The sequence below is a fragment of the Gossypium hirsutum genome, chromosome D10, assembly GCF_007990345.1.
Source record: "Gossypium hirsutum isolate 1008001.06 chromosome D10, Gossypium_hirsutum_v2.1, whole genome shotgun sequence".
Lineage (NCBI taxonomy): Eukaryota > Viridiplantae > Streptophyta > Magnoliopsida > Malvales > Malvaceae > Gossypium > Gossypium hirsutum.
The window spans coordinates 6452491-6476637 of NC_053446.1; the positions used below are offsets into that span (position 1 = coordinate 6452491).

The 24147-nt window shown below is 37.6% G+C and overlaps 1 protein-coding gene across 1 annotated transcript in view; it reads right to left on the reverse strand.

Annotated features, from left to right (window-relative positions):
* The window catches only part of LOC107915674 (ubiquitin carboxyl-terminal hydrolase 6), a 34565-nt gene that overhangs the window by 621 nt on the left and 9797 nt on the right, over window positions 1-24147 (reverse strand). Inside the window, 14 exon segments of the mRNA XM_041103216.1 lie at window positions 97-171; window positions 222-338; window positions 661-712; window positions 806-901; window positions 988-1068; window positions 1553-1597; window positions 1599-1623; window positions 1861-1897; window positions 1900-1948; window positions 2367-2446; window positions 2449-2474; window positions 6429-6479; window positions 6645-6712; window positions 6806-6865. Coding sequence (XP_040959150.1) covers window positions 97-171; window positions 222-338; window positions 661-712; window positions 806-901; window positions 988-1068; window positions 1553-1597; window positions 1599-1623; window positions 1861-1897; window positions 1900-1948; window positions 2367-2446; window positions 2449-2474; window positions 6429-6479; window positions 6645-6712; window positions 6806-6865 — 862 coding nt within the window.

A 24147-nucleotide genomic window follows, 5' to 3' on the forward strand; every position in this document is an offset into this window, starting at 1 on the left:
TGAAATGAATTGTCAATTCAAAATAAAAGAACAGCAGTACTTGTTGGCTAATAAGCACGGCAGGTTAGGATTTTATTAAAGTCAGGTCGAGATTACCTCCTCCAGACAGTTTAACGATGTCTTCCTCCTGCTGTGGAATAGGCTTATCGTCATCAAATTCAATCCACTTCCCTGTGATTAGGGACAATTATTACATATAGTACAACCATAAATACATAAACCAAATGGCATAGAAATAGAGTCCCAATAAAACTATTTCCAGAAAACTGACCATTTGTGGGTCAGCACAGCAACCAAATCATAAATCCCAGTTAAACTTGTTTCCTTGTCAGAGGAACCGCTAAAAAAACAAAGTGAGAAGTCAGTCTGTCAACTATTTTCTAAAGTATCTCATTTATTATTGGAGGAATATAATTGTATCTTTACAGAGAATAGCTATGGTGCACAATTTCAAAGTAGTTATTCAAGAGCTTCCCTATTAAGGAAATTGCCCTGTAAAATGGGCTTTAGAAACTCAAATAATCTCAAATTTAATCATCAGATACTAAGTAAAAGAGGAAATCTATTTTCATCGTAGCATATATAAGCATCTGGACCAGGGAGTAAACCGCAAACACAGACAGGTCAGGCAGACAAAAGATCAGGTCATAAAGAGTCTTTTACCTTCCTGAGATGTAGTAGCAGATGATTCTCCACCTGCATTTGATGACCCCTGCATGCATAAGATAAAAAGAACCATTCAAGCACAACTATGAAGGACTGACATTTGTGTTTGCGCTTATAGCTAAATCATGTGATCTCACACCTCTGCATCAGTCATCTTGGCATCACCATCTTTTGAGCCAGAGCTCTTCTCATTAGCTTTCAAACCAAGCTTTTTACCTTCATCATCCCTCAGAAGCTAAAAGTTGCATACCAAGTGAAAGTTGGTCAATGATTGCAAAATTGAAATTCAGAATTTCATCCAGATAAGGCAAAAATGACTACCTGGCGAGGACCTTCCAATAGTTTGCGAAGTTCATCTGAACACAAATCATAAACATCCAACTCCAGTGGATAATCCACTTTCTGAAAAAGGGAAAGACATCATTTAATAAGTGTCCCACGATAAGATTAAAGGTGTGAGGTGTCTAAAGGTATGTTCATCTATTTCAAAGTTATTAAAAAAACATATTATAAGCGTCACAAAACTACCAATAATTGCATATAACATATAATAAGAGATTAAAACTTAGTAACACAAAGAAATATATTTATACTCTCTGAGTTGAATTGAGGTGTTAATATTTTTCTATTAACTGCTTGAATTTTTGAAGATACACATTTGTAAACACTTTACAGAAAAGAAACGATATCATAACAGCATGAACAGTACTTTCTAATATTAAATCAAAAAAGATTTTTTATATATATTTTATAATAGTAGACCTGCCATGTAGTGCAGGTGCTTTTTCTAGAACTTAGATATAATAAGGGTCTCAATTTTTTTAGCCTTTACTAAGTCATCCCCAGCTGGTTAAACAAAAATAATTAATTATTTGTGAAAACATGCATGCAATATCTTAGCCTTTTGATTCGACTCCCTCTTCCAGAAAAAAACGCACGAACTGAATAGTCAAGTACCTTCAGAATTCATACAAAAACAAAGGAGTTGTCAAACAATTTTCTCTTCAAAAAGATGGGTGGAAACATGGAAGTTATGAAACATCAAAACAGAAAATGGCATCTACATCAGTGAAAGAAATGCCACATGATATTTTAGCAGACTATGGTACAAAAGTACAAAATATGAATATGTGTGTATATATATATATATAGAGAGAGAGAGAGAGAGAGAGAGGACAATAAAGAAGCCATTACCTTGGCAAACCATTAATCTGGGACTCCTTGAAGTAATTGCACTGTGCCCCAGGGCAGGAGAAGCTTTTTCCAATTCTGATTTCAAACCCTAATTATAAAGGCCTTATTAATCATGTCCACTATGGCACTATCAATGGATTAAGAACAATTTTCTTCATCTCATTAATGATGAAGCTATTAAAGGGTGAACAATAAAAGAAACTAAAATTGATTTGTAGTTTGACATGCATGGCAAAGCGGCTAGGATAAACCCCTCACTGGAGAAAGGTTAAATAATTCCAATATTGTAAATTTGTTATTTGTTTTATTATTATTATTAATTTTAAAAAGCTAAACCAATGCAGATTAGAAATCCAATCAGCAGCAAGAGCATTGAACATAATATCCGTCCCAAAATTTGGGCACAAAGTTGACAAGTGAGACTATCAAAAGAAAAACATTGCATGCAGGAATCAATATACTTAATCATATATAGAATAGGGAAGAAGATAGTTGATATAACTTACATGTTTTAGACCTTCGTGCAAATGGTTCACTTCCTGCGAAATATGGCATTTTAGAGAATAAATTGATTCTGTCTCAAAATTTCTTCACTGCTCTCTTGGCAATGAATCCTAGTGGTTGCACAGAGGTTCATAATACAAAAGGGTAAATTGTCAAGTACACATAAGATAGAAATGTGCAGAAGAAAATTTGTGAATTGTACAATGCATTTGTAATAGCTCGATTTTCAATGATGTCGGAAACAGTGATTCGAGACTACCAAATCTAGCGAGTAAACTCGTAAATTTTATTATTTAATATTTACGAGTCAAATATCGATTTAAAAAAAAGTTTTTGAATTGATAATTTGTATTTTATAATAATTTATTAGGTCAAGTGGTTTTAGAAAATGAGGTATCGAGACCTCGTTTCCATAAATCGAGCCGTAAATATTTTTATAAATATTTATGGAGTGTTAATAAGCCGGTATTAAAGTTTCTTTGAAAAATTTTAACGTTTTGATAGTTAATTAATTAAAAATGACTAAATTGAAAAAGGTGCAAAACTTGCTAATTATAATAATTAAGTGATTAAATAGCATGAGTAATAAATAAAGAAAGACCTAAATAGCAATTATGCCTAAATGAAAAGTTGAGGCGGCATATTTTCAGTTCAAACAGACCCTAAGAGAGCTCCTTCAGCTGGTTTTGCATATTTGCTTCATGTGAGTTCAATTCTTACCCGTTTCTTGTAATTTTTATGTTTTTAAAATTGTTACAATTAGATCCAACTAAACCTTACCTTAGTTTTTTATTGTATTAAAAATTTTGGAAGTTTTCATTGATAAATATTATATGTTTTTGATGAATAACATGGATTTAGAGCTTTGATTATATTGTATGATGATTTTATAAAGTGATTTTGTTAAATATTGATTTTAGGATTAAATTGTTGAAATAATAAAAATACAAGGGTTTGTTGTGAAATTATTACAAAAATGAACTGTATTGAATGTCACTAATATTCAACTAGCTTGGATTTGTATTAAAAATGGTTAATTTGCATGTTTTGGGTTCATGGACTAAATTGAATAAAAGTAAAACTTTAGGGGTAATTTTATAAAAATGTCAAAAATAACCAAATTACATGAAATGAAATTGTTTTATTGTTTAAATTAATATATTGAATGAAATTATTAATTTAGATCAAAATCGGGTGAAAAATCGAGGCAAATATAAAATTACCAAAATGCCCTTGAACTTTAGTATTTCTGCAATTTAGCCAGTTAAGTTCGTGTAACTAAATTGTACATTTATATGTTTTAAATTGAATATTATTATGTGTGATTTGTATGTTTGCCATGAATATTATTAATCACATATCCGACAAATAACGAGACTCGTTTGAACCTTAGAAAATCGATGGATACAAATGACATGTCATTAAGGGTTCCCGATTGATTGTGATCCTGCATGTGTTGCGGACCCACCACAGCTCTTATGAGCGTTCCGATATTTGGTTCTCACGAGCTTCCCGATACTTGGCTCTCACGAGCTTCCCAACACTTGGATCTCATGAGCTTATCGATTAATGGCTCTCTTGAGCTTCCCATTATATGGCTATCACGAGCTTTCCAATATATGGCTCTCATGAGCTTCTCGATATTTGGCTCGCATGAGCTTCCTGTTTATGGCTCGTATAAGCTTCCAGATAATTGGCTCGCAAGAGCTTCCTGTTATACAGCTCACATGAGCTTCCCGTTACATGGCTCGGAAGAGCTTCCTGATTACATGCTCGTATGGGCATACCTGTATATGAATTGACGGATTACAGATTTGTACACTTCGTGTGTACTACCCGTGTATCCAACGATATTCTGATGGTTTAATGGGCAATGTTCTATTACAAGACGATATGAGTTCGATACAAACTAATACTGGTATATACATGAAATATGTAGAAATGATAGTACATGATATATTGATATATTGAAATGGATGGTATATGTATATGAAGAAACAGAAAAAGGATGATATGTATCATGACATGTACATAAGTGAATATCTTTGATATGTTGATATAAGGAAATTAAATTAGTTGAGATGAGTAATAAACTCAAGTGTGACATGTTGAGAAAATAAGTTTATTAATGTTGAATTTATATGAAATATGTTCAAGTACACTAATAAGTGTTGTTGTTTGATGCTTAGGCAAGTGCCAAGCTATTGGTTGAATGGTAATATGTTTATTTATGCATTGAAAGGGTAAGTACTCAAGTGAAAATATGCTAGTCCTCATGAAAGAGTGGTAAGGTTTAAGTTATACAATTTCTTATGAAATGACTTATCAAGTGATTAATTAAAAAAAAAACTATGCTTAAATGCATTAGCTTGTGGCTATGGTTGAATGATATGTTTATGACTGGTATGTTATGCATATGGAATGAGTGTGGAAAGTAAAGAAATGCAAATGAAAATAAAGAAATTTGGAAGAGTTAAAGTTGTTTAAAATCCTTTATGTTAGGAATAATATGTATAAGTGATGCTATGGATTTATTCACCTTGTGAGTTATTGAATATAACTTCACGAGTATTACGGTATCAATATTGGATAATTCTTGATATGTATAAACTTTATTTTTGAAATGAATTGATATGATTAAAGTTTATACGAGCTTACTAAGCATTCATTGCTTACGTAGTTGTTTTCCTTTACTTTCCAGATTATCAGAAGCTTGATCGGGTTAAAAGCTTGTCGGAGATACATCACACTATCCATCATTTCTATTGGTACTTTCGGATGTTTTGATTTTGGTTATAATGGCATGTATAGATAACCCGGTTAATGTTGGCCTATATGTATTTTGTTGAGATTAGTCACTTATTCGGCTTGTGCTTTGGCACATTTTGATTTGTGCATATTTGTCTTATATGGTGGATGTATAGTTTGGTTTATGGTTCTATGGTGAAAAGTAAAATGTTAGCTAAATGTGCATTTTATACATGTGATTTGGAATGTGATGAATTTATCATAAAAAGATACTTTAATATGTAAGGTATATATATATCTAAATATGTTAGTATTTGAAATACATTTTGGCACCAAATGGTATATTTTGGTAGGTAAGTGAAATGATTTGAAATAAAGCAAATTAGCTTGGTAAACCTTGGGTACAAAAATGCATATAAGTTAGTTATACATATGAATATATTGAATGCATGAATACACTTATTTTGGCTTGTTTTGGATGCCTAAGTACGGCTTGTTGATACACGTAATGTTGATTGTAGGTTGACACCAAATTGGGTGAGAAATGTGGCTTGTAAAATAGCCTATTTTCGTCCACACGGGTAGAGACAGGTAACATGGCCGTATCTCCTGTATCTTTTAAAAGAATGCAAGTCAGTGAGTTACACAGCCTTAGACACGACCGTGTGACCCCTGCAATGTTGAAAATATTAAATGTTTTCGAAAAATTTTCAGAGTTCTGATTTAGTCCCAATTTGTTTCTAATGTGTATTTTGGGCCTCGAGGGCTCGTATAAGGGACAATATGTTCAATTTTAATTGGTTTCTAACATGTATATTGTGTGATGTGAAATATTTGAAATTTCTGTCTAATTTGTTTTGTAAACTCCGGTAATACTCCGTAACCCTATTCCAACTACAGACTTGGGTTAGGGGTGTTACAGCATTGCTAGATTATACAAAAACTAGGTACATATAGACAAACTGGCCAAATATTAGGTAGATAATTGTCCCAGGAGTAACATAAACAAAATAAAGAACAGAACAATCCTAAAGTTCACAGCACTTAGAAACTGCATAACTATTTTGATGTAGGCATGAAAAGACGAGGAATATTCAGGTTATACTAGTCTAGTCTCGGTTGAAATTTGATCGTCTTTATATTTTCTCCTCTTAGCGTACAGGTGGTTTCTTTTTATCTGTATTTCTTGAATGACTGGCACTAACAATCATTCAACAGTTGCAGAACATGACGCTGGCATATATAAACCATGTTACTTGATACTGTCATCATTAAACAAAAATAAAGACAAAATAATCAAATCTGTAGATATCTACCTGCTTGCAAGTTCAATACCAAAAAGGTCCTTTACAGTATCAACATTTGCACTGTAAAGAGAAAAAAAGATATTAGTAATATTTTTCTACATTGATGTTGGTTAATAAAATAAGAAGATACATGCCAGTAAAGTGTTGTAGTACCAAAAGAACTATGCAAGATAACACAGTCATTATAATAATAATAGTGATGTAAGCAACAAAGAAGAAAACTACCTGGAACCAGGTGATCGAAGAGACTGAGAAAGGGTGTATAAAAGTTGTGTCCAACATTCTTCAGTGTCCTCGAGAATATTCCAAAAGATACATTGGCATATAAACAAATGCAAAACCAGAAGAGTATTAGGTAATGTATATATATATATTTTTTAAAAAACCTGCTGCATGAAGACACCATTATGTGACTGGCTTGATTGAGGATGCTTTATAAGCAATACCTGCAGCCAAGATACATAAAAGTAACAAGTTCTCCAACTAAGTTCCATATAGCAACAAAATAGAGAAATAAGAGAAGCTATTAACGAATTTTGAAGAACAGAGCGACAACTCTGTTCACAATAGAACAGAAAATATTTCCATAAAGCTCCAGGACTAGATGACAAGGCACAAGGAAAAATCAGACGAGGCACAGTATTATACTACTTCCATGAACTTTACCTTATGTAAATGTTGCAGGCCCATTTACCCGGTGGCCCGCTACCCAAAACCAACCCGAATAAAACACCCAAGGCCTACCTAAACCTAACCCGGAGCCCAAAACAAGACCCAACTAGCCAAACCTAGCGCCGCATCCCTCCCTCTGCCGTCTGCCAGGTCCCATCGCCACCCACCGTGCCTAGCCTCATCAACACCTGCAAAATGGCAGAGAAAGTCGGAGCACACAATGGATAATACAAAGAACGCAACTAAAATACAATGTAAAGGGGATATAAAAGAAAAGCAATATCTTTGTAAAAAAACACTGCATTTTCGAATTGAAAAGAAGAAAAAGAGATCAAAAAGGTTGACTCCCGTTTTGCTCTGTTCTGGTTTCTTATTCACTTTAGTCTTCATTTATTACTCTTTTTTCTCTGCAACTGTTCAATAAAACAAACGGAACTAAAAGGGAAAGGAAGTACCTTTTGCTTCGACGGGCTAGCGTCGGAGCCCCACCCTCGCCGTCGTTGGATTCAAACCGAAAGGGGCATCTCATCCCTCTTCCTTTTGATCTTGTGGCTGAGAAGGCTTAGCCTTCGGGGACGCTTCAAAAAGAGAAGGCAATGGGCCGTTCTCGCGTAACTCCGGCCACTGGCCTTGGAGGCGGAGACGGTGGCCTGGGTTTAGGGGCTGTGGCAGAGAGAGAGAACCAGAGGGTGTCTCTGTTTTTTAAAAACGATGTAGGTTTTAGTTTTTTTTTTTTTCTTTCCTGTTATTTTTAATAAGACCCGAAAACCCGTCCTTAATGGGTCCAAGATCCGCGCGTTCAGGCTCGGAGGGACTATTTGCACATCCGGTCCCTCCGCTCATGCAATATGGCGCGATCTGGTCCCATTCAAATTTTTAAATTTGGCCGCTTGCTTTTCATGCGTTTCGATTTAGTCCAGTGCGGAGCACATGCGCATAAGGTTGGGAAAATTGCTCAATCGATCCCCCTTCTTCTGCGCGCATCGCAAATCGATCTTGTGGCCTTATCTTATTTTGATTTCTCCCCTGGTATTTTATTTTGTTTTAGTTTAATCCATCATTTTATTTATTATTGAGTTTATTATTATTATTATTATTATCATTATTATTATTATTTCTTCCTATTATTTTTATTTATTTTATTTAAACCTTTGGTACGTATATATATATATATATATGCATATATTTGCATGACATACATGCATTATTCTTATAATATATATATACTTATATATTTTCATACATTTTATAACTTATGTACATATCTATAGATTATATACATGTTTTCATTCTTATAAATATATACAATTTATATATAATCTTTATAGTTTAAAATATACTTTTTATATATTTTTAAAATCCACATACATACACCTTTTCAATATATTTTCAACATGTATATAAATTAACGTATTTATTTGTATACATATGTATATTTTCATATTTTAAAACTTTAATTTGTACATATATATTTTTTTCTTTTACTTTACAATATGTATACACTTACTTTTTATATGTATTTCTTTATTTTCGTATTCCATTAGTTTTATACATCTACATATATGTACATGTTTTTATATATACGTATATTAATTTATTTTATTAAAATATACTTTATATATTTCATTAATTCATGTATACACATATTTTAGCTCATGTCTATATATATCTTTTTATACTTAATTGTGTTTGCTACTTATTTATTTCATTTTTGTCATTATTTTGAATGGATGATTTAAATTTATTCGTTTTTATATTGTGTTATTTTGTATGTTATAAATTTGATCGTTCAAATTAATTGCTATTGTTTGCATCGTTTTTATATTTTCATGTTCATTATGATCTTGCTATGCATAAATAATGTAATTTGCTTTCACTATGATTTTGTGCTTTATTTTTACTCGATATAACAAAATTTATTTTTTCAAAAAATAGCATTTCGTGTTTGGAATCGAGAAAATCGTGCCCTAACTTACTGGGTTTCGTTTTTCTCGATAAATCTAAATGCACGAATCTTTTCAAGCTCAAATTTTAAATGATCCCGGGATCTTAAAAAGAGTCGCGTCCTAACTTACTGGTCGTGATCTCATTTTAAATCCGAGATGGCTAAAATATCTTTTAAATAAGCATTTTTTATTCGCGTATCGGGAGTTTGAGACATTGTATTCTAACTTACTGGATATGATTCTCTTTCTCGATTAACGTGAAATATACTTCTTTTTCCAAAACTTTAATGCTAGGATCGTATTTTTTTAATTCTTTCAAGTTCTCAATTTTCGACATCAAGACATTAGATAATCAACTAGGTACCAATTTCTGGGCGTTACGAGGGTGCTAACCCTTCCTCGTACGTAACCGACTCCCGAACCCGTTTCCTAAATTTCGTAGACCAAAACCGTTGTTTTAATAAGATCAAATTATTTATTAAAAACAACCTCTTTCCAAGGTGACCCAATCACACCCCAAAAAGGATTGGTGGCGACTCCCGTTTTTTTCGTTTTCATCAAAACCCAAGTCGACCCCGTTTTCATCAAAAATGGTGTCAACAGCTTGGCGACTCCACTGGGGAATTTAAATAAGAGAGTCAAGCCATGAGTTGATTATTTCTTGTCTTTTTGTCGAAAGTTGAAAATTTGGTTTAAATATACGATCCTCTCATTGCATTTCATTTGTTTTGAGTTATAGTTTTCATCAGGTTTTGTATTTTAAATTTTTATATCTTTCTGCATTGCATTGCATGACCGTTGGCCACACCTTTTTAAGTGGGAGTGAGAAACTACGCCTTCGTGAGGTTTTCACCTCCGCATGGGATAGTGAATCGCTTCCGGGATACATCTGTACCTATGTCTTCGTGAGATTTTCATCTCCGCATGGCCATAGGGAAATGTATCCCCCTGAATCGAACTTGGTCCGTATGAGCCTATAATGGGTGAGGATCGAGGAATCTGCTGGTTCAGGTACCCAACTTTAGAGCCAAACCACATGTAATGAGCCATAGGAACTGACCTAAGTAGAGCTACTCCAATTTTTAGTGCTTACCTAAATGAGTGTTGTATTTATTTGTCGCTTATTTTAAATCTTATTCTGTGTTTAATGCTAATTTACTTTGTTTGTGATTGCATGGCATCTTCATTCTAAAAGAGGTGTCGATTTACATTCAGTTTCTCAGTAGAAAGCTTATCATGGAAAAGGGGTTTGTTGATAAAGTAGAGGATAATGCGGCTGTGCGAATATGGGCTGAAACGACACAACGGGAGAAAGGCGATAGTCTTACCGAAGGGTACGTGTCAGAATTGTGGGATTTTACCCGTATCAGTGTAATCCAGAATGACCTTCGAGAAATGAAAGAAGTCTGGGATCAATGGGATGTCGAGGCCAAGCAGCTGTTCTATTGTAACTACGGTGACCTACCTTATCTGCTTAGTGTCAAAGTGGACAAGTATTTATTCCGAGCCCTCGCTCAGTTTTGGAATCCTGCCTACAGTTGTTTCACTTTTGGAAAGGTAGATTTGACGCCCACTGTGGAGGAGTATACGACCTTGCTTCGGTGCCCAAAGATTCAAGTCGACAAGGCTTATTCCAGAGCTGCTTGTGTCTCTCCGTTGTTAAAGAAATTAATGAACATCACTGGGATGAGCGAGCAGTGGGTCGCTGCCCGGATCCAACAGAAAGGCGACAGTAAATGTGTTCCTTGGAAAAGTTTGCGAGATTTGGTGCTTGTACATCCTGACTTGAAGAAAAGGGTCGATGTCTTCGCTTTAGGTATCTATGGACTAGTGGTTTTCCCCAAAGCTTTAGGACACATAGACGAGGCTGTATCTGATTTGTTTGATCGGCTTAGTAAAGGGGTGACACCGGTTCCGGCAATACTTGCTGAAACTTTTAGATCCCTGAATGCGTGTCGAAAAGCGGGGGAGGGGAGGTTTATTGGATGCGCGCAGCTCTTATTGGCATGGTTCCATAGCCACTTCTGGAAGGTCGAAAAGGTCTCCTATCGGGTATTCTCTGATAACTACTCCCCTCTAGGAGAATTGGTGGCCACGCCAAGACGGGATGATATTTCAGAAGGAAAATGGATAGAGATACTCCAGAATCTCCAGGATGAAGATATTGAATGGAGGGCTCCTTGGTTAATTCCCGATGAGATATTGTACCGATGTGGAGATTTTGACTGGGTTCCGCTGCTCGGGATATGGGGAGCTATCGGATATGCTCCTCTACTCGTATCAAGACAGTATAGATCACGGCAATTCATACCAGCAACGCAGGGGTTGGCTTATAGTGATTTTTCCTATAGGGAGGACAATTACAAGAAGAAGGTTCGAGAAATATCTAGTGCCTGGAACCAGACTCGTCGAATGAAGATCTTAGCCGTGGGTCCGACAATTACCCCCGAGTATGGTCAGTGGCGTGATCAAAGGATCAACGACAACATCCCGGCGTCAAATTCAGAAACTGCTCGATCTTTAGAGGAACGCTTGCAAGTTTTGCCTTCTGAGATGGAAATCATCAAACAAGAATTTGAAAAAAGGAGTTTAGAACTGGGGAAGAAGATAGAACGACTAGAGGAAGAAAAAATGCAGCTAGGACTGGATGTGGACATTCAAAGATTAGAGGCCGATAAATTGAGAAAAGGAAAGAACAAAGCAGAAGAAGATTTAGACAGCCTGAAGACAGATTACAAGAAGTTGCGCAGGTCGGTAAGAACTGCTGGCTTGGGTAAAACGCCAGAACAGTGGCGACAAGAAATTCAGGAGGAAAAGACGAGAGCTAATCAATGGGAAAAGAAATTTCAGGATACTCGGGCTCGAGAAGTCGCCTTGGGAAAGAGTCTACTAGCTTGCCAAGATGAGAAGACGGAGTTGAAGGTCCGGATAACTGAACTAGAAAGATCGCTTCACCAGTACTGTAATCGTAATGCTACGGTTGAATTAAGGGCGAGCTTAGACAAAATTGAAGAATTAAAAGGACAAATAGGAGAGCTAGAGAATGCATTGCAGAATAGTGAAATCCGGATAGAGCTTCTGGAAGAAAATAATGAGCAGTGGCAAAGACAATTCCGTCGGTCTCAAGAGCAGATTAGAGAAAGAGATTATATTATGGGAGAGGCGGTGGCTCAAGTGCGCGAAGTAGCTGATCATCTGCAGACTCTAGCAGTTCAGGCTGATCTATTAAGTTTGAAGTATGAGTCAGAGTCGGACAGGGGCCGAGAATTAGCTTGGCTTCTTAGAAAGGTTAAGGCTTTGAGCGTGAGGGCAAAGCCGTATATGTAGTCTATTTTATGTAAAGAAGCTCTTTATCTAGTAAAGTTTTCTAATGAAGTTGAATTAGAATCAGTGCCTCTTTTTCTTTGCATTCTTTTCATGCATTGCATCACATCATATGCATTAATGACCATTAAAAAAAAACCTAATTGAATAAAATCATTTCAGTTAACCTGGAAAACCAACAAAGTTACGGCACCCGAGCTAAGGCAAAAATTATGGACCAAAGGTTGGAGAAGCTAGAGCGACTTCAGAAAGAAATGCAAGACCAGTTGCAGGCGCAAATGAAAGAGCAAATAGAAAAGATTCAGCGTGACATGGTGCAAAAGATGGAGGAGTCCCAAAATGATCTGGTGGCTAAGATGACGCAATTATTGAAGGGAGTAGATAAGGGTAAAGGTCCTGTGATTGTTAGTGAAGAAGAAAACAATGGTGAACCACTTTATCCTCCAGGTTTCACGCCTCCACATGCGCAAGTACAGACCGAGCTACATTCGCGGAGACCCTCTGTGTCGGTTAGACCCCAGCAGTTTCAAGGCGATGCTTCAATCCCAACGAATTTTCAACCCGGAGCGGGCTTTAATCCTGGTGATAGCCCGAATAATATTGCAGTCCCAGATCTAGACGAGATGGTTGAAAAGGACAAGGCGAAGGAGGAATTTCCAAAACAATTTGAGGAGAAATGGAAATGGATAGAAGAGAAGTTTAGGGCAATAGAAAGCATCGAAAGCTATGGAACAGATGCAAAGGATCTGAGCTTGGTTCCGGACTTGGTGCTCCCTTACAAATTTAAGATGCCGGAATTCGAGAAATACAACGGGACTAGTTGCCCAGGATCCCATATTACTATGTTTTGTAGAAGAATGACGGGGCATATTAATAATGATCAATTATTAATACATTGCTTTCAGGAAAGTCTTACGGGAGCGGCGTCAAAGTGGTACAATCAGCTGAGCCGAGCTAAAATTGCTACTTGGAGGGATTTAGCACAGGCTTTCTTGAGACAATACAATCATGTCTCAGAAATGATGCCTGATAGGATAACTCTGCAAAATTTAGAGAAAAAATCGAACGAAAGCTTCAGACAATATGCGCAGAGGTGGCGAGAGGTGGCGGTTCAGGTGCAACCACCGCTTTTGGAAAAGGAGATGACGACGCTTTTTATTAATACTTTGAAAGCCCCGTTCATCACTCACATGTTAGGAAGCGCTTCAAGAAATTTCTCAGATATAATCATGAATGGTGAAATGATTGAGCATGCCATTAAAAGTGGAAAAATAGATGGAGGAGAAAATAATAGGAGGGCACCCCCGAGGAAAAGAGAAAATGAAGTGAATAATGTGAATACTTATGGTAGGTCAATTACCGTGAATCAGCCAAAGAAAGTGGTTGCTAATCAACAGGGATCATCAAGACAAGAGTCGGGAGCTAGGCAAACTACTGAAAAGCCCCAATTCACGCCAATCCCGATGTCATACAAGGAGTTGTATCAGACTTTATTCGATGCACATGTTGTTGCTCCTCGTTACTTGAGTCCTCTACAACCCCCGTATCCAAAATGGTATGATACGAACGCGCAATGTGATTATCATGCGGAATTTCTGGGCACTCGATAGAAAATTGTACTGCCTTCAAGAAGGTAGTAGAGGACTTATCAATTTAGGTGTTGTCAAACTTGACGACTCACCTAACGCAAAGAATCCGTTACCTAATCACGCAGATAAGGGGGTGAATATGGTTAGCGAAGGTACGGGAGAAGAAGTCAAGACTGACATTGCTGAAGTAAAAACTCCATTGAAATGGGTCTGGAAAGAAATGGCGAAAAGAGGTTTGGTTATTTCAGATCCTGAGAAAGGGCATGAGATGGGAAATTATTGTGAATTTCACCATGAAACAGGGCATGGAATCCAAGAATGTGAAGGATTCAAGGCCTTGGTTCAAAGCATGATGGATAACAAGGAGATGAGGTTTTATGAAGATGTGAAAGAAATGAGGAGCATATGCGCGACAGAGTTGGGAACAAAGGCTCCAAAAATAAATCATCCTGTGGTCATTATCTCACGCCCTAAGGGTAATGAGGTTAGGGCTCAGGTAACACCGAAAATTGTAATCCAGAAACCATCAAATTTCTCTTATAGGGATAACAAAATGGTGCCGTGGAATTACGGGTGTAATGTGACCGTTTTGGGAAAAGAAGCAGAAAGAAATCAGGAAACAGTTTTTTACACGCGCAAGGGAAAAAATATGACGCTCAAGCAGAGTCGTCCAGGGAAGAGAATTGGAAGAAAGAACAGAGGAAAGGGAAGCAGTAGAAGTTGAACCATTGGTAAATGAACCAATAAAAGAAGAAGAGGCGAAGGAGTTTTTGAAGTTTTTGAAACACATCGAATACAGTGTTGTGGAGCAACTGCACAAACAGCCAGCCCGCATTTCGGTATTAGCTTTACTCTTAAACTCAGAAGTACATCGGAATGCACTCTTAAGGTGCTAAACGAAACATATGTGGCTGACGATATTTCGGTAAACAAGTTGGATCGGTTGATCAACAATATTGGTGCTGACAATTTTATCTTCTTCAATGATGATGAAATACCATCCGGAGGAAGAGGCTCTACTAAAGCCCTGCACGTTACTGTCCGATGCAAAGGGTACACACTCCCGGGGGCCTTGGTTGATAATGGATCTGCACTAAATGTATTGCCTTTGTCCACTCTTAGTCGATTACCAATAGACAGTTCGCACATGAAAGCATGCCAGAGCATAGTAAGGGCATTTGATGGAACAAAAAAGGAGGTTATGGGGAGAATTGAGGTGCCATTAAGGATTGGCCCAGTCACTTATGAGGTGGATTTCTTGGTAATGGATATTAAACCCTCCTACAACTGTCTATTGGGGAGACCGTGGATACACTCAGCAGGGGCAGTACCTTCATCATTACATCAGAAGGTGAAGTTGGTATCGGAGGATCGGTTGGTAACGATAGATGCAGAGGAGGATATTATCGCAATGATGACTAGCGATGCACCTTATGTGGACATCAACGACGAGGCACTAGAATGTTCTTTTCGGTCGTTAGAATTCGTGAACGCGATGTTTATTGCAGGGAAATAGAATTCCAGTACCGAAAATATCCAGGACCACTGAGATGGGATTGCGGTTGATGGTAGGAAGAGGAGCCTTACCCGGGAAAGGATTGGGAAAATATCTTCAGGGAAGGATTGAGGCACCAATGCCGAAGGAAAAGTTTGATAGATTTGGTTTAGGGTACAAGCCAGACATGAAGCAGAAGAAGAAAGAAATAGAGAAGAGACAAGAGAGAAGGAGGGCGCGTTTGAATGGACATGAAGCTAAGTGTGAGCCTTTAACCTTTCCCCACATATCTACATCTTTTGTATCGGGAGGATTTATTCATTCTGAATATGGAGTGTCCGGTAGCGGCATGGGAGGAATGTTGGAAGATGTTTATACCAACGCCATAGAAGCAACGGAAAGGAGGGCTTTGTTGGAGATCTGCCCTTATGAGCCTGGAAGCGAGCTAAACAATTGGACTGCTGAAGAAATCCCTGTAGTCTTTAGGGCTTATTCAGAGTAATGCTCAAAACATTCCTGTTGTTTGTTGGCCTAGGAACGATATGAAATCTTTTGTGAAATAGGCATTGGGCCTAAATATCATTATTTTAATGAAATACGTGTCTACGTTCATCTCAACCAGTCTTTTTTTTCCTTTTATATTTTTCATTTGGTTGATTGTCTTACAAATAATTCTTTCATTTGTAATTCTTTTGCACAAACATGTTCATAAATTTATATTCCTGGTATATTTTTGATATGCCCTCATAGGTCTTCAGATATCAATGACATGAGTGACGCTGCCTCGAACGCGGAGCCTATTTTTGAGCAAGAAGTGTGTTTAGAGGAATCCTGCGACTTTGAAAATGACGAAGATTATGATGCATCTCCGGACTTGTTAAGAATGGTGGAACAAGAGGATAAGCATATCCTACCTCATAGGGAATCATTAGAAATAGTGAGCCTAGAGGATGGAAAGGAGGTGAAGATTGGAACTGAAATCACCGCAAAGACAAGGCAAGACCTCATTAATTTGCTACGAGAATTCAAGGATGTTTTCGCGTGGTCGTACCAAGATATGCCTGGGCTAAGCACTAACATTGTGGTGCATCGTCTGCCCATAAAGGAGGATTGTAAACCCGTTCAACAGAAGCTCAGGAGAATGAGACCTGACATTGTGTTGAAAATAAGGGAAGAAGTCAAAAGACAATTCGACGCGGGATTCTTACAAGAGGTCAAGTATTCGATTGGGTAGCCAACATCGTCCCCGTTCCCAAAAAAGATGGAAAGGTACGAATGTGTGTGGATTATAGGGATTTGAACAAGGCTAGTCCAAAGGACAACTTTCCACTGCCTCACATTGATACTTTGGTAGATAACACGGCAGGCTATTCATTGTTTTCTTTCATGGACGGTTTCTCTGGATACAATCAGATAAAGATGCATCCTGGAGACATGAGAAAAACCACATTCATTACCTTATGGGGAACATTCTGTTACAAGGTAATGCCCTTCGGATTGAAGAATGCGGGAGCAACGTATCAAAGAGCTATGGTGACTTTGTTTCACGACATGATGCACAAGGAGATCGAAGTCTATGTTGACGATATGATCGCGAAGTCTAGAACGGAAGAAGAGCATGTTCAGGTCTTGAAAAGGTTATTTTTGAGATTAAAGAAATTCCAGCTCAAGCTTAACCCGGCCAAATGCACGTTTGGAGCCAGATCAGGGAAGTTATTAGGCTTCATAGTTAGCAAAAAGGGGATCGAGGTTGACCCAGACAAAGTAAAAGCAATACGAGATTTACCTCCCCCGCGCACTCAGAAGGAGGTTCGAGGTTTCCTAGGGAGGCTGAATTACATTGCTCGGTTCATCTCACAACTGACAGAGAAATGTGATCCAGTATTCCGGCTCTTAAAGAAACATAATCCGGGTGAATGGGATGAAGAGTGTCAGAATGCTTTCGATAAGATAAAGCAGTACTTGGCTAATACCCCAGTCTTATCACCTCCAAGTCCAGATAGGCCATTGATATTGTATCTAACAGTGTTGGAGAATTCCATGGGATGCGTATTGGGCCAACATGATGAGACGGGAAAGAAAGAAAGGGCAATATACTACCTCAGTAAGAAATTTACCGATTGCGAAATGAGGTACTCATCAATTGAGAAGTTGTGTTGTGCTCTAATCTGGGCGACCCGAAGACTGAGGCAGTATATGTTGTATCACACGACTTGGCTGATTTCAAAGTTAGATCCTTTAAAGTATATGATGGAATCGACTGCTTTGAACGGGAGAATGGCTAGATGGCAGATCTTGCTCTCAGAATTTGATATAGTATATGTCAGTCAGAAGGCCATAAAGGGAAGTGCAATAGCCGATTTCCTAGCTAGTAGAGCCTTGGAGGACTATGAATCTTTGAACTTCGATTTTCCAAACGAGGACTTGATGTATGTGGCAAATACTGAAGAAAATCCTCAAATGGATCATGTATGGAAGCTAAATTTTGATGGAGCTTCAAATGCTACGGGTAATGGAGTTGGGGCAGTTTTGGTATCCCCAAGTGGAGATCATTATCCTGTTGCTAGCAAGTTGGACTTCGATTGTACAAATAACATGGCAGAATATGAAGCATGTATTATGGGCATTCGTGCAGCCATTGAACGGAACATCAAAGTATTGAGAGTATACGGGGATTCAGCGTTGGTGATATACCAACTCAAAGGGGAGTGGGAGACTAGAGATCCTAAGCTAATCGGTTATAGAAAACTAGTTCTTGAATTGGCTGAGGAGTTTGACGATATCACCTTCTATTACCTCCCACGGGAGGAAAACCAAATGGCTGATGCATTAGCTACTCTAGCTTCGATGATTCAGGTGAATAGACTTGAGGCAATGAGGCCTGTTCAGATGAGTATCTCTGAGACCCCGGCTAATTGCTGCAATATTGAGGAGGAAGGAAAGATGATTGTCCTTGGTATCAGAGTATCCTACAATATGTGAAGAATCAGGAATACCCTGATCAAGCGACAGAGAATGACAAAAGGACTCTGAGAAAGATAGCCATTGAATATGTCTTAGATGGAGAAGTGTTATATAAAAGAAGGAAGGATCAAGTACTGTTAAGATGTGTGGATGCTGTGGAAGCCAAGAAAATTTTGGAAGAAGTCCATGAGGGTATTTGTGGGACGCACGCCAGTGGTTTCACGATGGCCAGACAGATCATGAGATTTGGGTACTATTGGCCCACCATGGAAGGAGATTGTATTGATCATGCCAGGAAGTGCCACAAATGCCAGATTTACGGAGACAAAATACACGCGCCCCCTTCACCTCTTCACGTCATGACCTCTCCTTGGCCGTTTTCCATGTGGGGTATGGATGTTATTGGGCCAATATCACCAAAGGCTTCTAATGGGCATCGCTTCATCTTCGTAGTAATTGATTACTTTACCAAGTGGGTGGAGGCTGCTTCATATGCAAATGTCACGAAAGCAGTAGTTAGCAAATTCTTGAAGAAGGAGATTATTTGTCGATATGGAATGCCTGAGAGGATCATATCTGACAATGCGATGAACTTGAATAATAGCACAATAGCTGAAGTTTGTGGCAAATTTAAAATCAAGCATCATAACTCATCACCGTATCGTCCAAAAATGAATGGTGCAGTGGAGGCGGCCAATAAAAACATTAAAAGGATTGTGGGGAAAATGACTGAAACCTACAAGGATTGGCAGAGAAATTATCATTTGCTCTCCTTGCCTATCGAACATCTGTTAGAACTTCTACTGGGGCAACGCCTTTTTCTCTGGTTTATGGAATGGAGGCAGTATTACCCATTGAAGTGAAATCCCTTCTCTACGGGTGTTATCTGAGCTACAGTTGGATGAAGCCGATTGGATCCAATCTCGGTACGATCAGTTGAACCTAATAGAGGAAAAGAGGCTAAGGGCTATTCACCATGGGCAAATGTACCAGAAACGAATGATGCGAGCCTATAATAAAAAGGTTCGCCCCCGAGAATTTCGTGAAGGAGACTTGGTACTAAAAAAGATTCTTCCTATGCAAAAAGATTTTAGAGGAAAATGGATGCCAAATTGGGAAGGCCCTTATGTTGTAAAGAAGGCATTTCCGGGGGAGCTTTGATCCTATGCGAGATGGATGGCAAAAGTTTACCAAATCCTGTAAACGCAGACTCCGTCAAGAAATACTTCACTTGAAAGAAGGGGGACCAAAGTGAAACCCGAGAAGGGCGCTTTGCTTCCTAAAAAAAAAAAAAAAAAAAAGGACTTTGGAGAGGCTAAGGTGAAAACCCGTAAAGGGCACTTTGAGACCAAAGAGGGCTTGAGTCGAAAACCCGAAAAGGGCGACTCAAGTATTGGGCAGGATTGGAACATCAGGACTTGAGCGGATCAAATTTTGATCGGGGGGGATATGATGATCTTCCTTTACTTGAACCAACAAGAAAGATATGCAACGTCTTGAAGCATTGACAGAGTATTGCAGATCTCCTGAACACCTGACAAACTCAGAAGGGTCTTCGGAAAGTTTGTACAGAGAAACTCAATCTGCGATAACTGGGGCACCTAGTTCTTATGTGTATTCTTGAAAATACATTCTTTCTTCCCTTCTTTTTGTAAAAATACACATTCTCAATACACTTCTTTGTTACCTTTCTTCCGCCATCTTTGATGTTTTATTTGGGTTATGATCAGAACCAACTTTATTCTTTATCCATTGTTATGACCTTTTGCAAACATGTTGCATTGGAATAATGATTAATGGACTAATAAAACTTCACAAAGGAAGTTTTGCATATTACTCTGAAAAGTTCTAAATAATATAGGAACCTGAAACAGGACTATTGTTTAGAACACGCCAATTTTAAAGGTGGGAAATATCTAAAAAGGAAGAGTCTAAGTTAAAGACTACCTTTTCAGATTTTGTTGTCTAAACATTGATTGAACAAAATGACAAGATGTCGTGTCGGTGGCAAAGCTTCAATGAACCAAAAAACGATGTTTACCAGACAAGAAGAAAAGGTCTTCTAGGGGAAGAAAATTTTGCATTTGTGCATGAGCATTTGGTATGACACCTTGGGGATGAGGTAAAGGACCAAAGAGTTTCACGTTCAATGTCATTGAATTGCGATAGGAGAAGATTGAGAAAAGCCATACCTTCCCACCCTTGGGTTACATTGGGAGATTGATGGTACAAATTTTATGTCCCAGTGGATTGAACTTTGACGTGCACAGTGGGGGGCAATCAGATTAAGTGTTTCTTTGGATATGCTAACCGAGCAAGAAGGCGGTGTAGCGCGTCAGTGATAAAGCCTTAATAAGCTTTTGTGTGATGATGACCTAAGCATTAAGGAATCGTTTTCATGACATTTTGCATGTCATTCATACACATCTAGTTAGGAGCATTTGTTTCATTTTGATAATGTCATCTTAATCATTAAGCATAATTAGGTTCATTATAAAAGGTCTTACTCCCCTGAGGTTACGGTGGAACAGACCAAAAAAAAAATTGCAGATCTTATCTCCCTGAGTACAGCGGAGCAGATTGAATATAGTAATCCTATCTCCCTGAAGTTACAATGGAGCGGATTAAAGGATCTTATCTCTCTGAAGTTACAGTAGAGCAGATCGCACCAGGTCTTATTTCCCTGAGATTACAGTGGAACAGACTAAAAATTTCAGATCTTATCTCCCTGAGGTTACAGTGGAGCAGATCGAGGCCAGAAATCCTATCTCCCTGAAGTTACAGTGGAGCGAATTAAAATAAAGGATCTTATCTCCCTGAGATTACAGCGGAGCAGATCGAAGACACTATCCTATCTCCCTGAAGTTACAGTGGAGCGGATTAAAATAAAGGATCTTATCTCTCTGAGGTTACAGCAGAGTAGATCGCATCAGGTCTTATTTCCCTGAAGATGCAGTGGAATAGAATAAAACCACAAATCTCGTCCCCATAAAGTTGCTGCAAAAGAAGATTGAAGCTACAAGTCAGATCTCCCTGAAGTGCAGTAGATCGAAGCAACAAGACACAGTGGACTAGAGTGAAGCTGCTAGAAGAAAAGCACCACGACAAGTCCAAAACAGGCGACCGGGCAAAATTGGCCTTTCTTGGTCTTTGCTCTATTCTCGTTACACGACAATGAGCAAAGAGGGGCAGCTGTTGCAGGCCCATTTACCCGGTGGCCCGCTACCCAAAACCAACCCGAATAAAACACCCAAGGCCCACCTAAACCTAACCCGGAGCCCAAAACAAGACCCAACTAGCCAAACCTAGCGCCGCATCCCTCCCTCTGCCGTCTGCCATGTCCCATCGCCACCCACCGTGCCTAGCCTCATCAACACCTGCAAAATGGCAGAGAAGTCGGAGCACACAATAGATAATACAAAGAACGCAACTAAAACACAATGTAAAGGGGATATAAAAGAAAAGCAATATCTTTGTAAAGAAAAAAAAGAAACACTGCATTTTCGAATTGAAAAGAAGAAAAACAGATCAAAAAGGTTGACTCCCGTTTTCTCTGTTCTGGTTTCTTATTCACTTTAGTCTTCATTTATTACTTTTTTTTCTCTGCAACTGTTCAATAAAACAAACGGAACTAAAAGGGAAAGGAAGTACCTTTTGCTTCGACGGGCTAGCGTCGGAGCCCCACCCTCGCCGTCGTTGGATTCAAACCGAAAGGGGCATCTCATCCCTCTTCCTTTTGGTCTTGTGGCTGAGAAGGCTTAGCCTTCGGGGACGCTTCAAAAAGAGAAGGCAGATGGGCCGTTCTCGCGTAACTCCGGCCACTGGCCTTGGAGGCGGAGACGGTGGCCTGGGTTTAGGGGCTGTGGCAGAGAGAGAGAACCAGAGGGTGTCTCTGTTTTTTTAAAAAACGATGTAGGTTTTAGTTTTTTTTTTCTTTCCTGTTATTTTTATAAGACCCGAAAACCCGTCCTTAATGGGTCTAAGATCCGCGCGTTCAGGCTCGGAGGGACTATTTGCACATCCGGTCCCTCCGCTCATGCAATATGGCGCGATCTGGTCCCATTCAAATTTTTAAATTTGGCCACTTGCTTTTTATGCGTTTCGATTTAGTCCAGTGCGGAGCACATGCGCATAAGGTTGGGGAAAATTGCTCAATCGATCCCCCTTCTTCTGCGCGCATCGCAAATCGATCTTGTGGCCTTATCTTATTTTGATTTCTCCCCTGGTATTTTGTTTTGTTTTTAGTTTAATCCTATCATTTTATTTATTATTGAGTTTATTATTATTATTATTATTATCATTATTATTATTATTTCTTCCTATTTATTTTTATTTATTTTATTTAAACCTTTGGTACGTATATATATATATGCATATATTTGCATGACATACATGCATTATTCTTATAATATATATATACTTATATATTTTCATACATTTTATAACTTATGTACATATCTATAGATCTATATACATGTTTTCATTCTTATAAATATATACATATTTATATATAATCTTTATAGTTTAAAATATATTTTTTATATATTTTTAAAATCCACATATATACACCTTTTCAATATATTTTAACATGTATATAAATTAACGTATTTATTTGTATACATATGTATATTTTCATATTTTAAAACTTTAATTTGTACATATATATATTTTTTTACTTTACAATATGTATACACTTACTTTTATGTGTATTTCTTTATTTTGTATTCCATTAGTTTTAACATCTATATATATGTACATGTTTTTATATATACGTATATTAATTTATTTTATTAAAATATACTTTATATATTTTATTAATTCATGTATACACATATTTTAGCTCATGTCTATATATATCTTTTTATACTTAATTGTATTTGCTATTTATTTATTTCATTTTTGTCATTATTTTGAATGGATGATTTAAATTTATTCGTTTTTTATATTGTGTTATTTTGTATGTTATAAATTTGATCGTTCAAATTAATTGCTATTGTTTGCATCGTTTTTATATTTTCATGTTCATTATGATCTTGCTATGTATAAATAATGTAATTTGCTTTCACTATGATTTTGTGCTTTATTTTTACTCGATATAACAAAATTTATTTTTTCAAAAAATAGCATTTCGTGTTTGGAATCGAGAAAATCGTGCCCTAACTTACTGGGTTTCGTTTTTCTCGATAAATCTAAATGCACGAATCTTTTCAAGCTCAAATTTTAAATGATCCCGGGATCTTAAAAAGAGTCGCGTCCTAACTTACTGGTCGTGATCTCATTTTAAATCCGAGATGGCTAAAATATCTTTTAAATAAGCATTTTTTATTCGCGTATCGGGAGTTTGAGACATTGTATTCTAACTTACTGGATATGATTCTCTTTCTCGATTAACGTGGAATATACTTCTTTTTCCAAAACTTTAATGCTAGGATCGTATTTTTTTAATTCTTTCAAGTTCTCAATTTTCGACATCAAGACATTAGATAATCAACTAGGTACCAATTTCTGGGCGTTACGAGGGTGCTAACCCTTCCTCGTACGTAACCGACTCCCGAACCCGTTTCCTAAATTTCGTAGACCAAAACCGTTGTTTTAATAAGATCAAATTATTTATTAAAAACAACCTCTTTCCAAGGTGACCCAATCACACCCCAAAAAGGATTGGTGGCGACTCCCGTTTTTTTTCGTTTTCATCAAAACCCAAGTCGACCCCGTTTTCATCAAAAATGGTGTCAACA